Raw genomic sequence first — 24,979 nt, 5'->3', positions numbered from 1 at the left:
GCCTAAACAATGTATCTGTAATAAAAACAGGAGAATGCTGCAAAACGTACACAAATTTTGGCTGCACCACCATCTTTATTAAGTTAATTCTACCAGTAACGGTAAGAGGGAGCCGGCGCCAGGACTGAAGTTTGCCCTTTAAGTAGACAAGCAGGGGCTCAACATTCAATACTATATAGTCCTTTGGGGAATTAGTTATCCAGATACCTAAATATTTAAATTTATTTACCCAACAGAGAGGGAGAGTGACAATGGGAACAGTCGGATACAACCCCCTAAGAGGAAGGATAGATGATTTGTCCCAGTTTATCTTAAGACCAGAAAAAATACCAAATTGTTCTATGACTTGAAGAACCACAGGCATAGCTGTTACATAGTCAGACAAAAAAAGTAATAAATCATCTGCATATAAGGAAACTTTGTCCATTCTATTACCCAATTGTAGACCTATAATATCATGGTGAGAACGTATAATACAGGCTAACGGCTCAATAGCCAATGCAAAAAGGGTTGGGGACAAGGGGCAACCCTGTCTTGTGCCCCGAGACAGGGGGAAGGATGGGGAGATAAACCCATTCACTGACACCCTGGCAGTAGGGTTCGCATACATAAGCTTTACCCATTTCAAGAACACCGGCCCAAACCCAAAACATAACATGACCTCCCACAGAAAGGGCCACTCCACAGAGTCAAATGCTTTTGCAGCATCTAATGACACAATAACAGAGGACGATTCTTCGCCATGGGAGGCCTGTTAGTGAGTGTGCAGCCTTCTAATATTCTCCGACGTCGACTTGCCTGGCATAAATCCTGATTGGTCTGGGTGAACAATCGAAGTAATAACAGTGTTTAGCCGAATAGAAAGGATTTTAGCCAAAATTTTGGCATCTGTGGGAATTAGAGAAATTGGCCTATAGGAATCAGGGTATCTAGGGTCCTTCCCGGGTTTAGGGAGCACAACAATTATGGCTTCAGACTTAGATGGAGAGAACAAATTATCTTCATAGAGCCCATTAAACAGATCTAAAAGTCTTGGAACAAAGATATGAGCATGTTTTTTATATATCTCTATGGGAATCCCATCAGATCCGGGTGCCTTGTTACCGGGAAAGGAACTAATCGCAGCATCTACCTCCTCCAGGGTCAACGGGGCATCTAAATATGCCCGAGCCTCGGATGACAATTTTGGAAGCCTAGCAGAAGCAACATATAATGACAAAGCATTCACGTCCTCAGTCAACTGTGTTTGATATAAGTTTTTATAAAATAAACTAAAAACCTCTGCAATATCTTGTGTAGATGTGACCATAGAACCCTCAGGCCCAATTAGTTCCGAGACAACAGCAGAAGGACGATCAGCTTGAACCAAGTGTGCCAAAAAACTACCAGTTCTGTCAGCCTGCATATAATATAAATGAGAACGGAATAACAGTCTACGGTTCATTCTATCTGTCAAATGATCAGTCCACTCTGTCTGTGCAGTCAACCATTTTAAACGTGAAGATTGCAACCTGTCCCCCAAGTAATCCAACTCAAGATTTCTACAGGCCATCTCCAAAACACGTTCTTTTTCCCTATAAAATGTTTTTAATTCTGCTACCCTTTTGATCAGAGACCCACGTAAATAGGCCTTGAAGGCGTCCCAAACATTAGCTACAGAGGCAGATCCCACATTGTCAGTGAAATAGCCATCCCACATAACTTCCAGCTCTGAACCTGCACCCATTTGAAGAAGCCAAGAGGGGTGTAGTTTCCATAAACGGAGACCTCTAGGACTACACATATTCAATTCTACTAGAAGTGGGGAGTGATCTGAGATTCTTCTGGCTTTATATTCAATGTTAGTTATATTAGGTACAATAGATGGGGACACCAGGGCCAAATCCAATCTAGAGAAAGAGTGATGCGCGGAGGAAAAACAGGAGAATTGTTGTACTCCAGGGTGTTTAACTCGCCACGCATCAACCCATCCCAAGTCAGTTACAAACTTAGCAAAGCCCTCACCACCTTTAGAAAGAGAACTTGAAGACTCACGCCACTTATCCATAGACTGGTCCATTATATTATTGAAGTCTCCCAAACAGAGCACTGGCGTATCTGGAGAACGGGCCACAAATTCAGCAGCTTTTTTTAAAACGTCATATGAAAAAGGAGGGGGGATGTACACCGCTAACAATAAAATGGGCTGAGAATACAGTACACAATCCAGAAACACATATCTGCCATAAGGGTCAGTTTGGACCGCAGTAAAAGAAAAAGGGACAGATTTATTAATAAGAATGGAGACACCCCTGGATGATGAAGTATGCGAGGAGTGATAAGCCCATCCCACCCATGGTCTTTTTAGAGCTAGTACCTTACTCCCGACCAAATGCGTCTCCATTAGACAAGAAATATCAGGCCCATATTGCTTAATCATTTTAAAGACCAAAGAGCGCTTTAAACGATCATTAACCCCCCGGACATTCCATGTTAAAAGTTTCACCATTGTAATACATTGAACTATAAAGCATAATTGAAGTTACCTTAAAAATAGTGTGGTACAGAAAAAATAAAAAAAAACATTTGTAAGAAAAAGACTGGACAACCCATCCAAAACCACCCCCCACCCTGTATACCCACCCGAACTTAGGCATACTTAAACCCAAAACTAAACTAAACTACACTAAAACCCACAGGATACAACTACTTGATCCTTATAGGCGTAAAAGGCACTGGAATAAAAATAACCACCAATGCAACGGAACTCTCCGGCCATATTTTGACCGAAATATCAACATAAACAACAAAAGAAAAAGAAAAACCCTACCAGGAAAAAAAAAAAAATATACCCAGTAAGGGGAGCGGGACATAGAACAATATCCAACCAATATCACAACATAAATATTATTATAGAAATATAAATATTGGAATATCAGAAAAAGGCCTATTTAATGTCGTAATGACACTAGCAATTTCTGGCCATAAACAAATATAATCAGCAAATGCAATCAGTACAGTCATTCCGGTGCCATTTGCCTGTTCCCAGGAGATCTCCGGTCCAGCCACGCCGCAGCCTCCCGTGGTGTAGAGAAAAATTTTGACTCTCCATCCGCAACCACTCGCAGCTTAGATGGAAAAATCATAGCGTACTGAAGATTTAAATCCCGGAGACGACGCTTTATTGGAAGGAATTTAGCTCTGTCTTTTTGGACATCCATTGCGAAATCAGGAAACATAGAAATTTTTACACCGTTGCGTTCCAGTGGCCCTTTAACTCGAGCCAATCGAAGCACAGTATCACGATCCTGGTAATGAAGAAATTTGGCTATAAATGTGCGCGGTGGAGCGCCAGGCGGCAGGGGACGGGTAGGGATCCGATGCGCTCTCTCCACAGCAAATTGGTTAGTAAATGAGTCTCTGCCATATGTATCCCCCAACCACTTCTCAAGGAATGTTTCAGGTGAAGACCCCTCCTCTCTTTCCGGGAGACCAACGAACCGCACGTTATTGCGGCGCAGCCTGCCCTCCATATCGGAAATTTTATGCTGCATTGCGGACATTTGGGATGTCAGGGAGGCCACTTGAGCCCGTAGTGGGGTCTGGGAATCTTCCAGATTAGATAGACGTGTTTCTGCCTCCCCGACTCTTTCGCGGACCTGCTGGAGACCTTGATGAAGAGAAGATATATCGGATTGAACTTTCTCAATCTTATCTGCCAATTTAGTCTCGCAGGAGGTAACTGCTTCCAGCACTTGTTGCAGCGTAACTTCTGGTGATGAATCTGACCCAGATGCAGCAGGGGGAGGTAGGGTCACAGACTTGGATGTACCCTGGGGATCACAACACACTGGGGGCACAGGAGTAGAGGAACGGGCAAAGCGTTCCAGTTTTGCAGCAGCAGCATGACCTGTTTTCCCCATAGTATTAATATAATGTAGGAGAATAATGTAGGAGACTAGTTATAATATATAAATGCACAGGTAGTGACACAGCAGCAGCAACAGGCAGAGATTCCTCCAAACTTAGAAATCACTTACAAGGAAAGAAGTGTTGCTGAGTCCCACAGTTGCAGAGCTGACAGTTCTCCACACAGAGCAGGGAGAAATAGTGATGTCTGGCAGAACTCCGGCAGTATCAGACTCAGAGATAACCTCCCTGACCCTGACTCTAAACACAAGCCAGGCAGGAGAAGCAGACCAGAAGCTCCCAGCAAAGCCCTATTGTCAGGCACAGACAGGCTGCATAATACAGAAGACAACAGGAGAGGAGAGGCCTGGGTGCAGCTCTGGAATCACAGATAGGCAGGCCCAGGGAATGCAATGGAGGCCCTCAAGAGCCACTCTCCTCACTCCACACAGCTCCAACCAAGTCAGCAGGTTCCTGGCAAGGTATGTGAGAGACAGCAGGGTAGTAACGTTGATATAGGGGTCTCAGGAGGGTTAAGCAGGATTATCAGCCGGAGAGCTCAGAGTCCCTGTGTCCTACACTATTGCTGCCGTGGCTACGCCCCCCCGGTTTACAGGTTTTCTCCTTCATCCACTAGGGGACACTGGAGTTTAAGACAGTGGGGTATAGACGGTGGTAGAGTAGAGCCTGGCACTTTAAATAATTTAGAAGTGTGACTGGCTCCTCCCCCTCTATGCCCCATCAGCCCCAGTTTTTAGAATGTGCCCGAGAGAGCCGGTCACATAGGGCTGAGCTCCAGCCCACACTTAGTATTTTTATCTTTATTTTCACTTTATTTTATTTTATAGCTTTCACAAAGCATTGAGGACAGACTGACAGAGAACTGCGTCTGTCAGCCTGCTACATGGAGGCATCAGGAGACCCGCCACCACTAAAAAAGAGTGCGTGTCGGAGTCCCAGGCACCCTGGCAGTAGCTCAGGGAGGACACGCCACAGCTTAATATAGAGGCTGTGTCCGTGCTTCCGAATGCCTAGCCGCAGCCCTGATGCCAGCAGTGGTAAGTATAATCTCTTCCCCTGACTAGCGGGGGACTAGATCTGCGGCCCCTCCGCCCCCATATAGCTGAACTACTGAGCTCAGCAAACTACCAACCTGGGTCCTTATTTTAGAAGGTCCCCGGTTCTATGCCCGGCATAGAAAATATTCCTTATGCCGGTTAACAAGGGGGCGGAGCCACTGCGCATAAAGTCGCGCTTCCCAGTCAAAATCTCCCTCAGAGAAGGACTGTAATAACATCCCTGCACTCTCCATGCAGGGACACTGCTATCCTGCATCTGTGACAGCGCGGTGCCTTGCTGCGGCTGTCGTTTACAGTGAGACAACTCTCTCTGCAATAGAGGCGGTCTGTTGCTGCAACCCCCACCCCCCGCGCCTGCCGCACTACCTTCTCCCCGAACTAAAGAGACAATCCCGGTCAGTATACCGGAGTGAGCGGGGGCGGAGCTTATTAGGGCGCGTCTCGCATTCTAGCGGCGCCATCTGTAGGCGGGCTCTCCCTCTTCTGTGCGCTTCACTGTAAAACAGCGCTGCTGCTATATAGCGATCTCCGGTTCCAGTGGAGAGCTCCTAAGCAGCGGCGTTCTCAAGGAGGTGCTGGCTTCCGGTTAGGCGGGCTGCCGAAGTTGGGCTCGCTGTAGGAGGCATGGGGTGCGGCCCTGGTTGCGGCTCCTTACAGAGCAGCCAAAGGTAAGGACCCTAAGAGTCAACAGCTTTAGCCGGTGGGCTCCGTTCTCGGCGATGTAGGGGCGGGGCTTAGTCCATTGCTGCGCCCGGAAGTGCGCCGCTTAATTCTACACAGTCTCCCCTTGGGCTGCGCACTTCATGAGATCTCCCAGTAAGGAGAGTTTTATATCCAGCTTCCTCTTAAGGGCAGCATTGGGTACAGTATATTACCTGCGCAAACGCAGTTTAGTGCAGGGTGAATGCAGTGTGGACTGTGCCTGCTAGAGCAGCGAGAGGTCTGAGCCCCTGGAGTGACTGCACCGCGGGAAGTTCAGTTATAGAGAGTGCACTCCACCTTCATGTGGTTCACGCATGCTAGGATAACTTAGAATACGCTGTGCTGTGTAAGAAACTGTTACTACACCACCCTTAATAGGCCTGGTCAGTACTTGGAATATCTGGGCAGCTGCAGAACTAGATAGAACCTAGTTTGGTAAATGCTGAGATAGATTATGCTGATGCATACTGAGCGCAGTGTAGCAGTCTTCCTGCTTACTGAGTTACGCAGCAACAAGGTCCATATTGAACTTGACTCATCTCGGTAGTTCCTATATGGTGGTCAGATTCCACAATGATCTTGTAGAGGGGAGAGCACCGCAAAACAGTCAGCCACAACTCTCCTAACTGCTGCCCTACGTCATTGTGATGTTACTGTGTAGAGGATAGTTATGTCTATTTTAAAATTGTCTATCAAAATGGCTGCACTGTTTGATTAAGTATTAATCAGTACTCATATTGAAGAGCAACACCTCTACATATCATGGGACCCGCCGCCACTATTATAGAGTGAGTGTACGGGCCCCTGACACTAGCTCAGGGAGGAACATGCCGCAGCCTAATACAGAGGATGTGTCCATGTCACTTACCCTCCGCATGATCTGCCGATTGATCTATGTCTGTGTCAGATGGGCCTATATACATCAAGTATACTGCAGTAATTTTCATTGCACTAAGGTCGTCTCCTTGATTCCCACTTTAAAAAAGCGGGTTCAACTGGAGCTCAAATGGCTCACTCGAAAAGGCGGGTACTCCAGTGACAGAAGGGTCCCAGGATCGAAACCAATCTGGGTCATCACGCTGTTCAAATATCCAGGCCCATACGCCGTAGCAGATTGACGGCCACACGCGACACATGAGCAGTCTCCCTGCGTGGAGGTAAGCCACATGTATGTAGATATTTGTATTTTATGCATATGAATTTTGTCCTGGGCTCAACCAAGGTCTTTGCTCAGTTCTTGGCTCTTACTGTTGCTCATGTTAAATATGTGTGGGTACGTGGTCCCTACGGCCACACCACCCTGAACACGCCCGATCTCGTCTGATCTTGGAAGCTAAGCAGGGTCAGGCCTGGTTAGTATTTGGTATATGTATATATGTGTGTGTATATATATATATATATATATATATATGTATGAATGTATGTATCGCTTCTTATCCTTACCGTAAGGGCAGAGGAGGATCTGTTATCCGTCTTGTCTCATACCTACATATTTTAAAAGAAGCATCCTGCGATTGGAGGCTGGACTCTCCTGATGCGGTTGTTTGGTACAATAACTCCGCTTTACATGGGTGCCTGTGTATGTGTAGGTATGTGTAATGTGTGTATGTGTATATATGTATATATATATATCTATGTATATGTATATTAATAAAATATGTTGGGAATTGTATAGGTGTGTCTATACTTCCACAATCATTAGGTTTACCTATAAGTCCATGGATGGGAAGCCGCCTGGGATTACCAGAAACTGTAGGCGATATCCATATATGATGTCCACACATGTATATAATGGAGCAAACTTGTGGCATTCTAAGAATGCATCAGATATGCTGTATATATGCTAATCTCCTGGGCAGGAGTCTTGACAGGTAAGCTTCCTTGGTTGGTACTAACAGATTGCCTTCTCATGCAACTATGTTTGTCCAGGTGTGCGTGTGTATATGTATAATATATATTCACATTCCTTGTATGAATATTTCCTAATAATGGGAAAACCTGTTTTAACCCTAACTGGGGGTATCACTATAGCCTAATGCAATGTCTATGTACAGGTACCTTCTCAGTATAGGTTCCAGTACTCAATATTATCTCAATAAAATGAGGCTATAAGTGTCCCTAGGTTCTCTTCCTATCAGTACATAGAGAATGCAGGTTCTATTCCATCCTCAGGACCTAATTGTTTAAATGACAACAGACTGCAGTTACTGCTCCTGTCCCTGAAGGCCTACGGCCACCCGCCGAAAAGGCAGGGTCAGGCCTGGCTTGATTAGATTGGTGAGTATCAGGTAAATCCTTGGCCCTGGTGTTCACTTTTGAATCCCTCTCGTTGTGAACACTATAACTTTCAAGGGTCACTGGTGGGGATCCATCATCAAATATTTAATATTCTGTGTGTATCTTGACCTATTCAAGGTCTTACTTAAATCCGCCTGTTAACTAATACGCACTTCACCATTATAAGTGATAATGTACTGATACACTAGCAGACTGTATTTGGAGTATATGTATAAACTCTAGATGTCTACTCATCCCTACTGTTACATGCTCAGGTATAGAGTCCTGTTGTACAACCTTCTTGTCTCCTAACAATTTGCTAGTTTTCTACAGTGTTTTCCCAGACAACATCGCCAGACTGAAGTCTGTGCTGTAGAGCATTGGTTCTTAGCCCACTGAACTACTCTCTATACCTGACGTGACGGGTTGCTGTGAGATGGAAAAGGTTAGTGACCTACATCTCGTCTAGAGGGCTTCTGGTTGCTCACAGGTAAGCGGTACCTCACTAATGCCTCGGAAGATGCTCCAATTTCATGCAACCTGACATTACAAGTCTCCCTTCCGCACCCTAGCTGCCGTCCTAGCAGCCATCCGCTCTCGTAATCAGTTGGCTCTACTACACTTTAGAGCTTTCCTGGTGTGTGGGTGCATAGTTCCAACATTGAGAGTGCTCGCTTCTGCAGCACATATACTAAAAATTGAAACGCAAGGATGACACGCAAATTCGTGAAGCATTCCATATTTAATTATCACTTTCTTCTACTAGACTCTGTTGGGGTGATAAAGGACTGTAGCGCATCTATGGGCTACGGCACATCTTTACATTAAAGTGTGACAGTCATTATGTTCTGCGCTGGGAGCCTGATTCCTGTTCAGTATCTGTGGATATTTTCATCACACTGACAGGTTCCTGATGTGTACCTTTATGGTTGTCCTAGCCTTGTTGTACGGGATGCTTCCCTATATTGGTAGCTCTCCTTGGGTGGCTGTTGCATCCGTGCTCTTTAACTGCCAGGGTATCCGAGTTGTTTTCATACTATGTTCGGACCAGCAGTTTGTACTGACTACGCACTTCCATCATGATGGACATGTCTGTTGTTTGGGGTTGTTGCTATGGTTTTCTTTTTAGGCCGGCACAGGGGGTGTGCCGTAAAGTCCCCGTATGGGGCGCCCAATACACGAGTTTGAGACCCGCCCCAAGCGGTAGTGACACACTGCCAGTAGTCTGCTATGGGGAATTATAGCTGCAGGGTTTCAGTTGCTGTTTGATCCCTCTGTTTCAGAGTGGTTGTACTGCGGTCTGACCCTCTGAAAGGAATTGTGGTTTCAATTCTTTCACAGCCGCCTCTGCATCATACCCAGCGGGATCTCCATTGTTGAAAACTTCTATGGTTTAACCCCTTCCGCTGGTTGTCAACCTGGTAGTACTTGGGCCTCGGCGATTGTTCGGTCTTGACTTTTGCCTCGTTGTATACTCCTTATTAGGAGTCTGTGGACAGGATCAGCTCTGTATCTGTAGATTGGTATTATATACGTATATCTATATGAATTCTGTCCAGCAGTGCTGGGTTGCTGCTGTCTGCGAATTATACAGCTTCCTATGTTCGACTCTAGTTTGGCCTGGGTCTGTTTTCAGCTGAGCTTACATTAGCCGTTATTACGTTCGAATTACGCCGTAAGTTGTGGAATTCTTCCGCTGTTTAGCAGGGAGTTGTGATTGTCTCCTCTGCGACTCTTGATCCTCAGCTCTTGCCTTTCCATTGGGCCTACAGTTCTTGGCGCTCCTGGTTTTCGGGTTTGCCAAAGGGTCGGCGAGTTCTCCGCGCTTCCCACCCGGGAGGTTGGCTTTGGGACGTCCCCACTGTCTTGAACTCCAGTGTCCCCTAGTGGATGAAGGAGAAATCAGGATTTTGGTACTTACCGATAAATCCCTTTCTCCGATTCCACAGGGGACACTGCACGCCCGCCCAGCGCTGCGTACCTGCTGTGTTGTTTGGTTCGTTATATGGTTGTGTGACTGCATGTGTTCCCTGCAGTGAGTTCCTCTGTTCTCCTTCAGTCGGTATTGTTCCGTTCTGTGGTCCTCTCCTTCTCATTTTCCTATTGTCCTCCGTCTCCTCTCGGGCTCAGTTCTTAAACTGGGGCTGATGGGGCATAGAGGGGGAGGAGTCAGTAACACTTCTAAATTATTTAAAGTGCCAGGCTCTACTCTACCACCGTCTATACCCCACTGTCTTGAACTCCAGTGTCCCCTGTGGAATCGGAGAAAGGGATTTATCGGTAAGTACCAAAATCCTGATTTTATTATGACTCTATTTACCTGACCTCTTACGGATATTCTCCAGTATACCTTGGGCATTGTTCTATTTATTATTTTCACTTTGCTGGATGTACTGATTATCTAATCCTATGCTGTATAGGCGATCATTGATATCACCATTGGTCTTTTTATGTTGATTTGGAGCGCTTTTTAAAATTTATATTTTTATTGATATTGTGTGGAATCTCTATGCTTTATAGCACCAGACATTTTTTCATATTTCTGTATTTTGTTGTGAGGATTGGCATTCCCCACTTGTCTTTGGCTGCTGGTTTATATTCCACACAATATCTTCAGGTGTTCCAGATCAGCGCCAGGGATTTTACTTTGTACTATATTTGTAATGTACAGCACTTTCATTTCCTTTAGATCTAAATATTTTAAGTTCTGTCATTTCAGATCATTACATTTTTCATATTTTTTTTTTTTTAGGATTGGTCCAAGGGAACTGTTTGAACATTGTACGAAATGTAATTTATGTCTGCCTTTAAGCTTCAGAGGAAACCATAAGGTAAGAGATCAATATTTGGTTTGTCTTTCTGAGACTGTAATAAATATATATATACAGTCAGGTGCATAAATATTGGGACATTGACAGAATTTTCATATTTTGGCCTCTATTCACCACCACAATGGCTTTGAAATGAAACAAACAAGATGTGCTTTAACTGCAGACTTTCAGATTTAATTTGATGGTAATTACATCCAAATCAGGTGAACGGTATAGGAATTACAACGGTTTCTATATGTGCCTCCCACTTTTTAAGGGGCCAAAAGTAATGGGACTATCAGCTCAAAAGCTATTTCATGGACAGGTGTGGGCTATTCCCTCATTATTTCATTATCAATTAAGCAGGTAAAAGGTCTGGAGTTGATTCTAGGTGTGACATTTGCATTTGGAATCAGTTGCTGTCGACTCTCAATATGAGATCCAAAGAGCTGTCACTATCAGTGAAGCAAGCCATCATTAGGCTAAAAAAGCAAAAAAAACCATCAAAGAGATAGCAAAAACATTAGGTGTGGCCAAATCAACTGTTTGGAGCATTCTTAAAAAGAAAGAATGCACTGGAGAGCTCAGCAACACTAAAAGACCCGGAAGACCACGGAAAACAACTGTGGTGGATGACAGAAGAGTTATTACCCTGGTGAAGAAAAACCCCTTCACTACAGTTGGCCAAATCAAGAACACTCTCCAGGAGGTAGGTGTATATGTGTCAAAGTCAACAATCAAGAGAAGACTTCACAAGAGTGAATATAGAGGGTTCACCACAAGATGTGAACCATTGGTGAGCCTCAAAAACAGGAAGACCAGATTAGAGTTTGCCAAACAACATCTAAAAAAGCCATTACAGTTCTGGAACAACATCCTATGGACAGATGAGGCAAAGATCAACTTGTACCAGAGTGATGGGAAGAGAAGAGTATGGAGAAGGAAAGGAACTGCTCATGATCCAAAACATACCACCTCATCAGTGAAGCATGGTGGTGGTAGTGTCATGGTGTGGGCATGTATGGCTGCCAATGGAACTGGTTCCCTTGCATTTATTGATGATGAGACTGCTTACAAAAGAAGCAAAATGAATTCTGAATTGTTTCAGGCAATATTATATGCTCATATTCAGTCAAATGCTTCAGAACTCATTGGACGGCGCTTCACAGTGTAGATGGACAATGACCCGAAGCATACTGCAAAAGCAACCAAAGAGTTTTTTAAGGCTAAAAAGTGGAATGTTATGCAATGGCCAAGTCAATCCCCTGACCTGATTCCGATTGAGCATGCATTTCACTTGATGAAGACCAAACTGAAGGGAAAATGCCCCAAGAACAAGCAGGAACTGAAGACATTTGCAGTAGAGGCCTGGCAGAGCATCACCAGGGATGAAACCCAGTGTCTTGTGATGTCTATGCGTTCCAGACTTCAGGCTGTAATTGCCTGCAAAGTATTAAAAAGTGAAAGTTAGATTTAGGATTATTTAGTTTGTCCCATTACTTTTGGCCCCTTAAAAAGTGGGAGGCACATATAGAAACCGTTGTAATTCCTACACCGTTCACCTGATTTGGATGTAATTACCCTCAAATTAAATCTGAAAGTCTGCAGTTAAAGCACATCTTGTTTGTTTCATTTCAAAGCCATTGTGGTGGTGAATAGAGGCTAAAATCTGAAAATTCTGTCAATGTCCCAATATTTATGCACCTGACTGTATGTATATGTGTGTGTGTATATATATATGTGTGTGTGTGTGTGTGTGTGTATAAAGTCAGGCCTGCCACCAGAAATTGTGGGATCCAATAGGCAGGGCCCCACCTTATCACATTACTGTCTCCTCTCCCCCTCTACCCTCCACCCCCCTGAGTGTGATGCCCCCCTCCTCAGTGTTACACTCCTAGTGTGGCCCCCTCCTCACCATCTGGCCCGTCCTATAGGGGTCGTTGAGCTTGAGGTAGAATACCCTCTTGTTCCGGGGCTCCTGCAACCATGGAGAAATAAACAGCGCTGCCGACGACACCTCAGATATATGGTGCTGGCCGCGAGCCAATCACAACTCGCGGACCGGCAGCCAATCAGGAGCGGCCGCTCCTGATTGGCTGCTGGTCCATGAGTTGTGATTGATCACAACTCCAATCAGGAGCGGCTGCTGCTGGTCAGCGCCAATCAGGAGCGGCCGCTGCTAGTCCACGAGTTGTGATTGATCGCGGCCAGCGCTGTGACGTACATATGAAGTGCCGGTGGCTACGCTGTTTCCCACTGGCTGCCAGGGCATATCTGATTCTGCACCACTGCAACCCGGGCCCCCGCTCTCTCCGGGCCCGAGACTATGGGCCCGGCAGTCCCCCCCTGATGGCGGCCCAGTATACAGTACTGTGCAAAAGTTTTAGCCAGGTGTGGAAAAAATGCTGCAAGGTAAGAATGCTTTCAAAAATATAAGTGTTATTAGCTTATTTTTATCAATTAACAAAATGCAAAGTGAATGAACAGTAGAAAATCTAAATGTAATCAATATTTGGTGTGATCACCTTTTGCCTTCAAAACAGCATCAATTCTTCTAGGTACACTTGCACAAAGTCAGGGATTTTGTAGGATTATAGCTAGGTGTATGATTAATCAATCATACAAAACAGGTGATAATGGTCATTTTCATATGTAGGTTGAAACACCGTCATTAACTGAAACCGAAACAGCTGTGTAGGAGGCTTAAAACTGGGTGAGGAACAGTCAAACTCTGCTACAAACGTGAGGTTTTGGAAGACCGTTTCATGTCACAGGTCATACTGTACAGTACACCATGGCAAAACTGAGCACAACAACAAGACACAAAGTAGTTAAACTGCATCAGCAAGGTCTCTCCCAGGCAAAGATTTCAAAGCAGACTGCGGTTTCAAGATGTGATGTTCAAGCTGTTTTGTAGAAGCAGAAAGAAAAGGGCAACATTGAGGACCGTAGATGCAGTGGTCGGCAAAGGAAACTTAGTGCATCAGATGAAAGACACATCATGCTTACTTCCCTTCGAAATTGGAAGATGTCCAGCAGTGCATTAAGCTCAGGACTGACAGAAACCAGTGGGACCCAGGTAAAACCATCTACTGTTCGGAGAAGTCTGGCCAGAAGTGGTCTTCATGGATGAATTGCGGCCAAAAAGCCATACCTTTGACTTGGAAGCAAGGCCAAACGCCTCAAGTATGCAGAAAAAAATAGAAACTGGGGTGCAGAAAAATGGCAGCAGGTGCTCTGGGCTAATGAGTCAAAATTTTAAATATATGGCTGTAACAGAAGGCAGTTTGTTCGCTAAAGGGCTGGAGAGCGGTACAATAATGAGTGTATACATTCAACAATGAAGCATGGTGGAGGTTCCTTGCAAGTTTGAGGCTGCATTTAGCAAATGGAGTTGGGGATTTGCTCAGGATTAATGGTGTTTTCAATGCAGAGAAATCCAGGCAGGTACTTATCCATCATGCAATGCCATCAGGGACGCGTCTGATTGGCTCCAAATTTATTCTGCAGCAGGGCAACGGCCCCAAACATACAGCCAATATAATTAAGAACTATATTCAGGATAAAGAAGAAGAAATTGTCCTGGAAGTAATGACATGGCCCCCACCGAGCCCTGATCTCAACATCATCGAGTCTGTCTGGGATTGCATGAAGAGACAGAAGGATTTGAGCAAGCCTACATCCACACAAGATCTGTGGATAGTTCGCCAAGATGTTTGGAACAACCTCCCTGTCAAGTTCCTTCAAAAACTGTATGCAAGTGTACCTAGAATTGATGCTGTTTTGAAGGCAAAGGGTGGTCACACCAAATATTGATTTGATTTATATTTATTCTTCTGTTTATTCACTTAGCATTTTGTTAATTGATAGAAACAAACTATTAACACTTCTATTTTTGAAAGCATTCTTACTTTGCAGCATTTTTTCCACACCTGCCTAAAACTTTTGCACAGTACTGTATATACACAACTTTTTTTGCAATTGTTATTTTGGTGCCTTAAATTAAATAGTTAAGTAAAAAAAAAATGTAATCAACATTAGCCATAGTAATTATAATATTCAAATGTGCCATAAGCACTTAATGGCATATTGAACTGATGCATATCTATATTACTTACTCTGCCCCAAACTGAATCATATGCCTATTCTTTAACCACTTAACTGATGATTTTTTTCCAGCAAAACCGGTCAGAAATTGCTGGGTCCATAGGGGAGTCAGAGGGGATCGTTCTGCACATGTGTAGAAAGATTTTTCTCTTCAAAAACACAGGGGGAGGTGCAGTCGCATCTTGTTATCTGAAGCACAGTTGACTGCGTTTGCATCCAATGCGACCACGTCAGTTAAGTGGTTAAGAATAATGCATGGTGCATGCATTCAATATTGCAACCAAAGATCCACCTGTGTCCAGATAAAATAAACAGCCATCTATTTTAGGCACTCCAAAAAAATTGTCACTGTTTTTTAGTTGTTCAAATACTAACCTTCTAATGCTGGCCATACACGGGATGATTGATCACATGATTTGGGCAGTTTCTACAGGTTGGACAGACCAATCATTTGAAAATAGTTGTATTTTGAGTCTTCTGTGACCCCGATGCGCGTCCCCGCCGTCGTTTAGTTGGATCCACAGATCAGATTTTTTTGCAGAGATCTCAACTGATCATGTAGGAATTGACACACATTATGTGATGTGATTGATCAAATCGTATGGTCTTATGTGAAATAGTTGCATTTTAAATACAAATCGTCCTGTATCTGAAGGGAACAATTTTCAAGGGAAATCGTACAACTGATCTGACCGATTTTTGAATCTCACTGTGTATGGCCACCTTAAGGTAGAGTTACAATTCATGGAAAATAAAATAAAAATCCTTAGCTTGAGCATGCAAGAATATGGGATCATGATCTCCCAAATGTAAACAGAAATAAACCCACTGTATGACATTTGGACAAATTTACACTGATACTGCATTTGTAGACCAAATGCAGCTATTAAGCAGTCCACACACAACACATAACAAGTGTAGTCTAGATGTTTCACTTGTTGAGAACCAAAGGGAAATTATTTGCTGCTATTGTTTTCTGTGTGGTACAAAACAATCATAATTAAGCAATCTCTTTTATGTGCATGTTCACTCAAATGTATCAAATTTATATTGTTTTCTACATACTAATGGGTGCAAAAAATGTATTTAGTATTAAATATGATTTTGAATGTTGTTTTGAGACAAATACAAAATATTATACTCCAGTACATTTATGGAGGCTTTTTTTATATTACTGTGATAAACTTCCTTGTAGCCAAAAGCCTTTGTCTTCTCATTATTGGTTTATGACCTACTGTATTCTTTGTGACGATTGGATTAGTCTCCAGTAGGAGGACACAGACTTTGGGTTATAGATAAGCCATTAGAAGAATAAAAAAACCTGTCAACTTCTCCTATAAACTATTTTCTCTGTTGCTTCTCCTGAGATTTTTCCAGTACCATTTATAGGAAGTTTTGACTTATTTTTTTCCCATAATTGTATTTATGTGTATATTAATATTAAGTAAATCTTTGACATCCCCTGGAGATGCTCTCTGGAAGGCGCAAAGCCAATGAGAGTCCGCTCACATGTTTTCTCCAGTTTGTCACTCAAGTAGCCCCAGAAGCCAGCCAGTAGCCCAAATATGATAAAGTATAATAGCTCCCAACAGTCTAGTAGATGGCCCAAACATATAGGGTATCACTGTTTATACTTACTGTTGCCTGAGTAATTTTTTTCTGCACAAATTTGTCAGAGAGGCTCAAACCCCCTACCATATATGCAAAATGTTCTACCAAGCTTCCTCAATCCTGCCAAATTCTACTCTTATCCATTATGGCTCAATAGAAAACTCCCTCCTTAAATTCTAGTGGCACTGGATGTTATGTAGCCTTTTGTTTCATTTACCGCTTTCCCTCAACTCCTATAATTCTAAGTGTAGTGTCAATAGTTATGGCCCTAGGTTATGCCATTACAAAGAGTCAGAGCATCTCACTCTTCAGCCAGCCCTAATTTCCCAGATTCCTTTTATAGTTGTCTTTATTAGTGTAAAGTTGCATACACACACAACGATTTAGTTAATGAACGATTTTAGTAAACGATTTTCTCCCTTGAAAAAATGAACTAAATTTGTTTACTAAAGTTGTTCATTTACTATGTTCATTTAAATGTAATGAACGATTTTTTAGAACTACAAACGATTTTTGCATATTCCCTTACTGAAAATCGTTGAGTTGACAAGTCTGACTGAACTACAAACGTGAACGCGCATGAACGAAAATCGTTCATCGTTTGACTCAGAAAGTGAACAATTTTTACAAATGATTATCGTTAAACAATATTGTTTAACGATAATCGTTTAAAAACTCATTGTGTGTGTATGCACCTTAACTCTTGAAACGGTTTCCTAATAGTGAAGGCTTCAGTAGCTCTAATTCCGGCTATGCTCAGAGTATACAGTAGGAACCATCCTCTACATTTGGGTTTACAAGATATATATTGTCTGTTGCGAGGAACACCTGAGGTTTTCCAGTCTTCTCATCTTCTATTTCTACAATTGATTCCTGAGTAAGCAGTGGCTTTGATATACTGTATCTCAAGATGAAGATTTCTGCCCAGCAGTACATCTTCAGCGTCTGCTGGCTCTTATCGCAGAAACAATGGCTTTCTTGCAAAATATAGACCACATTTGGTCTCCCTTTTTCATGGTCCTTTTTGAGACCCTCTGTTCTGTCGCCTTTTCCTTCCTCACTTACTGTAGAAGAATCTTTCTCTTACCTTTTGTTGTCTTTTTTCATCAGTCTCCATATATACTACAAGGCAGCACTTTGAACATTATCCTTTTTCCATCCAAAAGAACGATTCTAGGTTTTATGATTCAAGAATTGTTGGTGCTATCTTTTTGTCCCTGTCTTCAAAACGTGAAGAAGGCTGCAATGTGATTCACTGCTTGTTAGTGCTCCTCTCCAGGATTTGGGCATTCCAGCATTCCGATTCCCTTTTGGTACTCTACAAGTTAAACAACTGGACTACAGGAAATTCACATTCACCAGGGTTGTTGGTCCTTTTGGGGAAAGCAGCACAGGCTCTCAGTGGGCAAGGTCTGTGGAGCAGCTACCTGCTCATCCTTGTATACCTTTTCCAATTTTACAAGGTGGATGTTACTGGCTGTTTGGAGACTGTCTTTGGCAGGAATTTCCTCTCAGGTGACTTTTTATATTTTTAAACATCCTTCATTACTCGTGAGAATATCTTTGGAATATCCCATTGTCTGTGTCCCCCATATTGCAGTTGAATTAAATGCACTTGTTTGTAATATTAAATAATTTTCTTTGATTTTGTAGCGACAAACACAGATGATGTGTTATGTTTTGCTATCTAGGAGATATAATACAAAGGAAAAATCTGATGATCACAACATAAAAATCCACGCTCTAGACATTATATTGTGCATTAAGCCAGCAGTGGTAACTGAAGTCCATGTAGCATTGGGAATCTCTCAGTTTTTTGTTTTTTTAAATACAAGTTATTCTTCTCTTCTTTAGTGCATTGAAAATGTGTCGCGACAAGACTGTCCAATATGTCTGGAGGTAAGCACTAGCATAGAGGGTATACTATATTATTGTGTTGTCCATTCTAGTATTATCACTATGAGAACATGCTGTAATTGTCTAGTAATGGAATCATTGTAAATGTCAATGACAAAGCATTCCAGAAGGTTTTTATGGCACTTATTTAGTCAGATGATAAGTTGTAGAAAAATGGCGCACACACACACACACACACATACAGTATGTTGAACCTCAGTGTTGAATACGGAGCTCAGCTTCTATATAATATAAAGTGGAGAACACCCTCCCTTTTATCGTGGGCGGCAACCGATTCTTATAGCACCCAGTTGTACTTTATATTATATTTGCTAATTACCATACCTGTCAGGAGTAAAAGAAATGTACCTTCTAGGTGTAGTGTTAAAAGTGATAATGTCAATGAAGTTCACACACATAAGTGGATCCATAACGTGTCTGATTTCAGACACATTTCTTCCACCATGGATTGATCAAGTGGATGTAGGGCCATCTCTGAATACAGATGAAGAACCACATATATTTTCCAAGCATCATTATAGAATCTCAAAAAAAGAATATAGGCATGACTGTAAAGTCCAGCTTCATACCAGTGCTTTTATTTCTCTCTCGACTGTCATATTGGATGTTTAATCCTCCTACTTTTTCTTATAGTGTGTTGCCCAGTAATAACTACTGTTTTCAGAAAATTAATGTTTTCTACATTGGGTTCATAAATATAATGTGGATTACAGAACATAAAAGCATCTTTAGATCAAAGTATAAATCTCCTAGCATGCATTGCGTGCCTGAAGCCTTGAGCATCCTTTGTTCGATAATGAATGGCTAGGGTGTAACAGGGCATTTATTATAGTAACACCTCATGCTGTGTAGATTATGTAAAGTGTCTGGTAGATCATATGCTATCAATATATATACTTTTAACTGGTTACAGTAGAGATGTAATAATCAAAAGTTTGTAAAAATGCAGATTTTTTGCATTGAGATATAAAGCAGCAATTTTTCTACAGACAAAACCATGCTGAAGGAAGACTTTTAGGATTGTCTGAATCACAACTCTTTTTTTTGTATTACTAACAGATCTAATGTAATTAATATTATGATTATTTTAGAAGCTATAACATGTTGATAGATGAGTGCAGATAAGTGATCCCACACAGCCTTGGCACTGCAGGGGTCCTAAGATCTGTGCAAATCATTACATCAAGACTTTACAGGTATAGAGTGATGCCACAATCTAAACTTGGAGCCACGGGAGATGTCTAATAATAATAATAATAATAATAATAATAATAAATACTTGATTTAGTTTGGCAGCCTTATTTTGTGGAAGCCTGGTCTGAACTGGGAAATGATCACTAAGTGGTACTTGGTGGCAAAGTATGTTTTAAGATTTCACTATATTTATTTTTTTCCAGTCTCTGGGACACTGGACCATAAGTTGCTCGAGGAGTCCATAGGAGATGGCACTTATAAGAATAATATACCTTTAAGAGAGAAGCACCTCACTTTTGCAACCACTGGTCGCCAGTGTGTTTTAAGCGCTGGTAGCTGCGCTGCAACCTCTACCTATAGTGTATGTTTCTGCTTTGCAGCTGTGTTTTGCATGGCTGTTCTGCTACATATCTGTATTATTGTTACACCACTGTAATTCGTTTCCAGCTGTGTGTTGCATGGCTATCCCGTGTGTAAATGTAATCTGCAATCCCACTACCTTCCTTGTTATTCACGGTCTTTCTTATGGCGGATACATTTAAAGGCCTGATTTCAGTAAGGATCTCAAATGCAGTTACGTATGCAGATTGCGCAATTGTTAGCCATTGCACGTGTTTATAAGCCGCATTGCACATGCGCTGCAATCGCACTGCGACTACATATGCACAAAGGAATCCATCGCAGAGTGAGTGACAGGCTGTCAGCATTTGGGGGCGGTGATGGGGGAGTGGTCGGAAAAACGCAGGCGCGCCTGTCTGTTTGAATGCCGTTGCTTGGGCATTCATAAATTAACCACTGCAATTGAGAGCCCACTGTGTGCGAGGAGACATGCAGTTTCTGCGGCTGGACAGGCTTAATGTAAATGCCGCGTACCTGTGCGATGTGCGTTGATGGTACCGATATTTACACAGAAGAGCGACATTGGACAGATGCGAGTAAGCAGTAGTGGGTTTCTTTTCACCGCTGCATTCCGTACAAATTCGCAGAGGCGAATGTAATAGCGATCCTTGCTGAATCAGACCCTAAGTCCACTAAATCTATGGGTGGAGCGGTCAATTTGCCTTGTGGACAGTTGGACACATGGGCCCTATGCGCAATACTTGTCATGGCGGAGCTGATGTGGTCCTTTGCTGAATTGGTTAAGTTGGTGGCTCACCAGCAGGAGTAACAAGCTAGGACACCTCCTGCATCTGCTGTCTCGGCAGGACTTCCGGTGGATGGTGGGGTCTCTCTTTGTCCTTGTTGGGAACCAGCTTAGGTTTATTCCATGGAGCTCTTGGCTTCTGGGTTTGGAGAAGTTCTTTGAGTAACCACATTACAGGGACTCGCAGAAATGTCATCACTGAATTCCCTTGGAGGAGTTGGAGGAAGAGGAGGGTAAGCTTCCTTATGACATGTCTCTTTAGGATATTTTGGAACCATCCTGTGGTCAGTGGATTGAGGACCCGATTATGATGGTTTGTCGTTCTAGTACTGCTTGGACATGGTATCTCCAGCCCGAGAGTCCAGGCCCTTATAAGTGTAAGAAAAAGGCAACGTTTAGATCTCTGATTTAGTCGAGGAGACTTGGAAAGCCCCAGATAAAAATTTCACAGTAACCTAAAGGTTTGCATCTCTCTCTCTCCGCTGCGTGTGGATCACACGCTGAAGTTAGAGCAGTGTCCTAAGGTGGATGTTCTGGTGGCACTTTTGGTAAAGACCACAGCTCCTTTCCCAGGGTCTGTATCTATCACGGACCCTTTAGACAAAAGAGGGGTGCCTCCGGTCTATTTTTATGGGCTACGGCATGGGTGGTGAGAGCCTTGGAGCGTTGGTCAGTACAGCTTATTGCTGGACTTTAGAATGATGCTTCCAAGGAGTTTGCTAGATTTAGCAGAACAAATATGAAATGCTGCGGAGTACATTTATGAGGCAGGGTAGGATGCGGTACAAGTAGCTTCCATGGTCTCAACAATGGCTATCTCTGCCAGACAGGCACTGTGGTTGCATTCCTGGGTGGTAAACTTGGAGTCCAAACATTCCCTTGAAGTGCCTCCCTTCATGGGAGGTGTTTTATTTCGGCCAGAATTGGACAAAGTGGTTGTGTTAGCTTAGTATGGTAACAGTACTTCCCTCCAAGTGTCTGCACGGAAAGCTAAGGATCTTCCGTTACATCCTTTTTGTCCTTCCTTTCAGGGCGGGCCGGCCAGAACAAAAGCAACTTGAGGTAGGCGATGTCCTGGCTGGAGTATCACGCAGCATGGTAGATCCTCCTGGTCAAGTAGACGGTTGGGACCTAAATAGCCTGAAAAGCCTAGCATCTGACAAGGTGGGTTCCCCTCTGTCTGGTCCACTTCAGAGACAGGTTTGTAGAGGACCTCCATTAATTGCTGGGTGTTGAGGGGTCATACAATGGGGCTATGTCATCAACCTCAAAGGTCCCCCACCCTGGAGATTTCTCTCCACTGCTCATCCAAGGGATGATGCAAGATGGGCATCTTTGGATTAGGCCATTGCTACTCTTCTGTCAGGCAGAGGAGTAGTTCCAGTTCTTGGTGGACCAAGGTTTTTTATTAAAATATGCCTCTTGTCCAGAAGCCACGTTGATCGTTTCGACCCATTCTCAACCTCAGGGCCCTAAACCCCAGTCTGTGGGAGAATGGTTCCTGTTGGAATCCTAGAGGTCGGTGATCTCTGGCATGGAGGCCAGAAATTTTTTGACTTCATAGACATCAAGGGGTGCATACCTCCACATCACCATCTGGGAGGGGCACCATGTACTACTCAGAATTACTCTACGCTATCAGTTTCAGGCTATGCCATTCGGTCTGGCTAGAGCTCAACAAATTTTTACGATGATCATGGCAGTGATGGCATCCGTCTTGCGCAAGGAGGGTATGATTGTACTTTACTTGAACAATCTCCTTATCAAAGAGATCTCGGTTCTTTTGCTGAAAAGTCACCTTGATCGCATGGTTCAGCTGTTGCAGGAGCATGGTTGGATCCTGAACTTCAGGAAGTCCTATTTGGTACCCTGTTACCGCTTGCTGTTTCTGGAATTGATCTTTGACACCAACCTTTAGCGGGTGTTCCTTCCGCTGGACAAGATCTACTGTTCTCTTCAGGGCTATACAGTACTCTATGTCCCACTACTGGGAGTTTCAATGGAAGATTCTACTGGGTTGGTCCGGGTCCAGTGATCACTTGTGTCAGCTGCACAGCCTTTCGCTCTGCACATGTCACTCACTGCATTGGTGGTTGATTCCAAAGAATATCAGCAAAGACCGGTATCTGGCCACTTCATCCTGTTTCATTGTAACCACGGATGCCAGCCTTCTGGGTTGGGGATGGTAATTTTGCTCCTTTGTCTGCAGGGCCTTTGGTCTGCGCAGGAGTCTGCCCTTCCCATCAATGTTTTGGAATTCCAGACCATCTACCTTGCGATGGCCAGATTTCTGTCGATTCTCGCGGACTGCCTCATCCAGTTCCAATCTGACAATGCCATGGTAGAGTCTGAGGTATTTACATTCTGTGGTGTGAAAGGAAGGGGCTCCATATTTCTTTTTTTCACATTCCACTGTTCTTTGCGTTTCTTCAGGATGTTCTGAGCTCACTGAAAGTTCAGGTTTCTGCGCTATACCTTTATTTTCAATTCTGGTTGGCCCTTCTTCCGTACGTTTTAGTTTTTTGCAGGGCATTTTACGGGTTGAACCTTTTGTCCCTTCAGTGGTTCCATGTGATCTGAATCTGATCCTTTCGGCCTTTCAGAGGGCTTTCTTTGTTTGAGCCTTTGTAATCTGTTGAGCTGGAAGTTTGTTTCAGAGCTTGGGGCCTGGCCTTGCAAGTCACCTTTTCTTGGCTTGCATAAGGATCAGGCGGTTTTGTGTACAGTTTTGTTGTTCCAGACCAAAGTTGTGTTGTCTCTTCACATTAACCAGGAAATTGTTCTACCCATTTTTCATCCTTCTTCCTCCAGGAATGCATAAGTTTTGGCTCTTTTGGATGTGGTCCGGGCCCTTCATCTGTATATGGATAAGACGGGATGCAGTGAGATTACCGGCGGCCGGGATGCCGGCAGTGGAAGCTCGACCCGGGACTAAAGATAGGCGTCGAAATCCTGACGCCTGTCTTTAGCCCCACGGCGAAAATCCGACAGCCGGCATCCCAAACGATGGTAAGCGGGCTTCGTAGGTCTTAGCCATGGGGATAGAGTGTTAGGTTTAGGCACCCCCTGGTGAGGGTTAGGCTATGGGGAGGTGTTTAGGCACGACCGGGATGGGGGGTTAGGCACCTCTAAGAGAGGGTTAGGGGGGGGAGAGGGGTAGGGTTAGCATACTTACCAGCTCTGTCGGGATCTTGACATATCGGGATGCCGCTGTCGGGATTTGAACCGCCGGTATATCATAACGATTCCGGACAAGACCTCTGATCTAGGCGCATGGAATCTCTCTGTTGCTTTATGACGTGATTAAACGTGGATGGCCAACTATTGCAAGTTGGATCCGCACTGCTATCACCCAGGCTGTGGGATGGCCAGCTCTGGAGAGGGAGCCAGCGCACTCTACTAGGGTGGTGAGTGTTTTCTGGGATGCGCGGCATGGGGCTTCTGCGGAACAGTTTGTTGTGCGGCCGCCTGGTTCTCTGTCCACACCTTCACCTATTGTTATTGTTTCCAGTTTTCACATCCAGTTTCAGACAGAAGGGGGTGTGTTCAGGTTTTTCTGAGCATACCCTCCCTTAGGGGCAGCTTTTAAGTGTCCCATGGTCCAGTGTCCCCCAGATTAGAAGAAAGAGAAAATGGGATTTTTTATTTACTGTTAAATCCATTTCTATGATTCCATCTGGGAGACACTGCGTTCCCACCCATATGCTCAGTTTTTGTCCATTGGTTGGTTCTTGCTGGTTTGTTCATGCTTGGTTTAGGGTCACTTGCAGAGTGTAGGAGCTACTCTCTAAAAGGTTTATTAGTCTAATAAGTGCCCGTTCCTATGGTCCCTCGAGCTACCCGTGGTCCAGTGTCCCCAAGATGGATTTAACAGTAAGTACAAAAATACCGTTATTTATCTATTTCACCCTCTCTACTTTAGTGTGTTTTGAATTACACTATGCAGCTGTGGAGTAGACGAACTCCCTGGAACCTAGGTTTATCGGAAAGAAAATTCATATTTAAAATTGGAAGCTATGACAGAATTTTTTATTTTTCTTTTAATCGTATTATTTTTCTGTCGACATCCATCTTAGGCCGGTATCCAATTAGCAGCGTAAAAATTTTCGGACACAAAAAACAAGGTTTTTTCGTCGATTTTCGGATCTTTTCCAGCGATTTCTTTTTCGTGGTATCCAGATAAATCCCATTGTTTACATCTGAAAATGTTCTTTTTCTTCTGCAGGTTCCATAGGGATCCACAGGGATAC

The 24,979-nt window shown here is 43.6% G+C and overlaps 1 protein-coding gene across 1 annotated transcript in view; it reads left to right on the top strand.

Moving 5' to 3' along the window:
- RCHY1 (ring finger and CHY zinc finger domain containing 1) overlaps window positions 1–24,979 on the top strand; it is a 94,906-nt gene that overhangs the window by 30,409 nt on the left and 39,518 nt on the right. Inside the window, exons 4-5 of the mRNA XM_088448902.1 lie at window positions 10,699–10,777; window positions 18,329–18,373. Coding sequence (XP_088305028.1) covers window positions 10,699–10,777; window positions 18,329–18,373 — 124 coding nt within the window. The remainder of the gene's footprint in view (window positions 1–10,698; window positions 10,778–18,328; window positions 18,374–24,979) is intronic.

Source organism: Taudactylus pleione, unplaced genomic scaffold, assembly GCF_031769625.1.
Source record: "Taudactylus pleione unplaced genomic scaffold, aTauple2 ptg000471l, whole genome shotgun sequence".
In the NCBI taxonomy this organism is placed as follows: Eukaryota; Metazoa; Chordata; class Amphibia; order Anura; family Myobatrachidae; genus Taudactylus; species Taudactylus pleione.
Note: the sequence above shows the minus strand (reverse complement) of the source record. Positions and strands in the feature narration are given on the sequence as shown.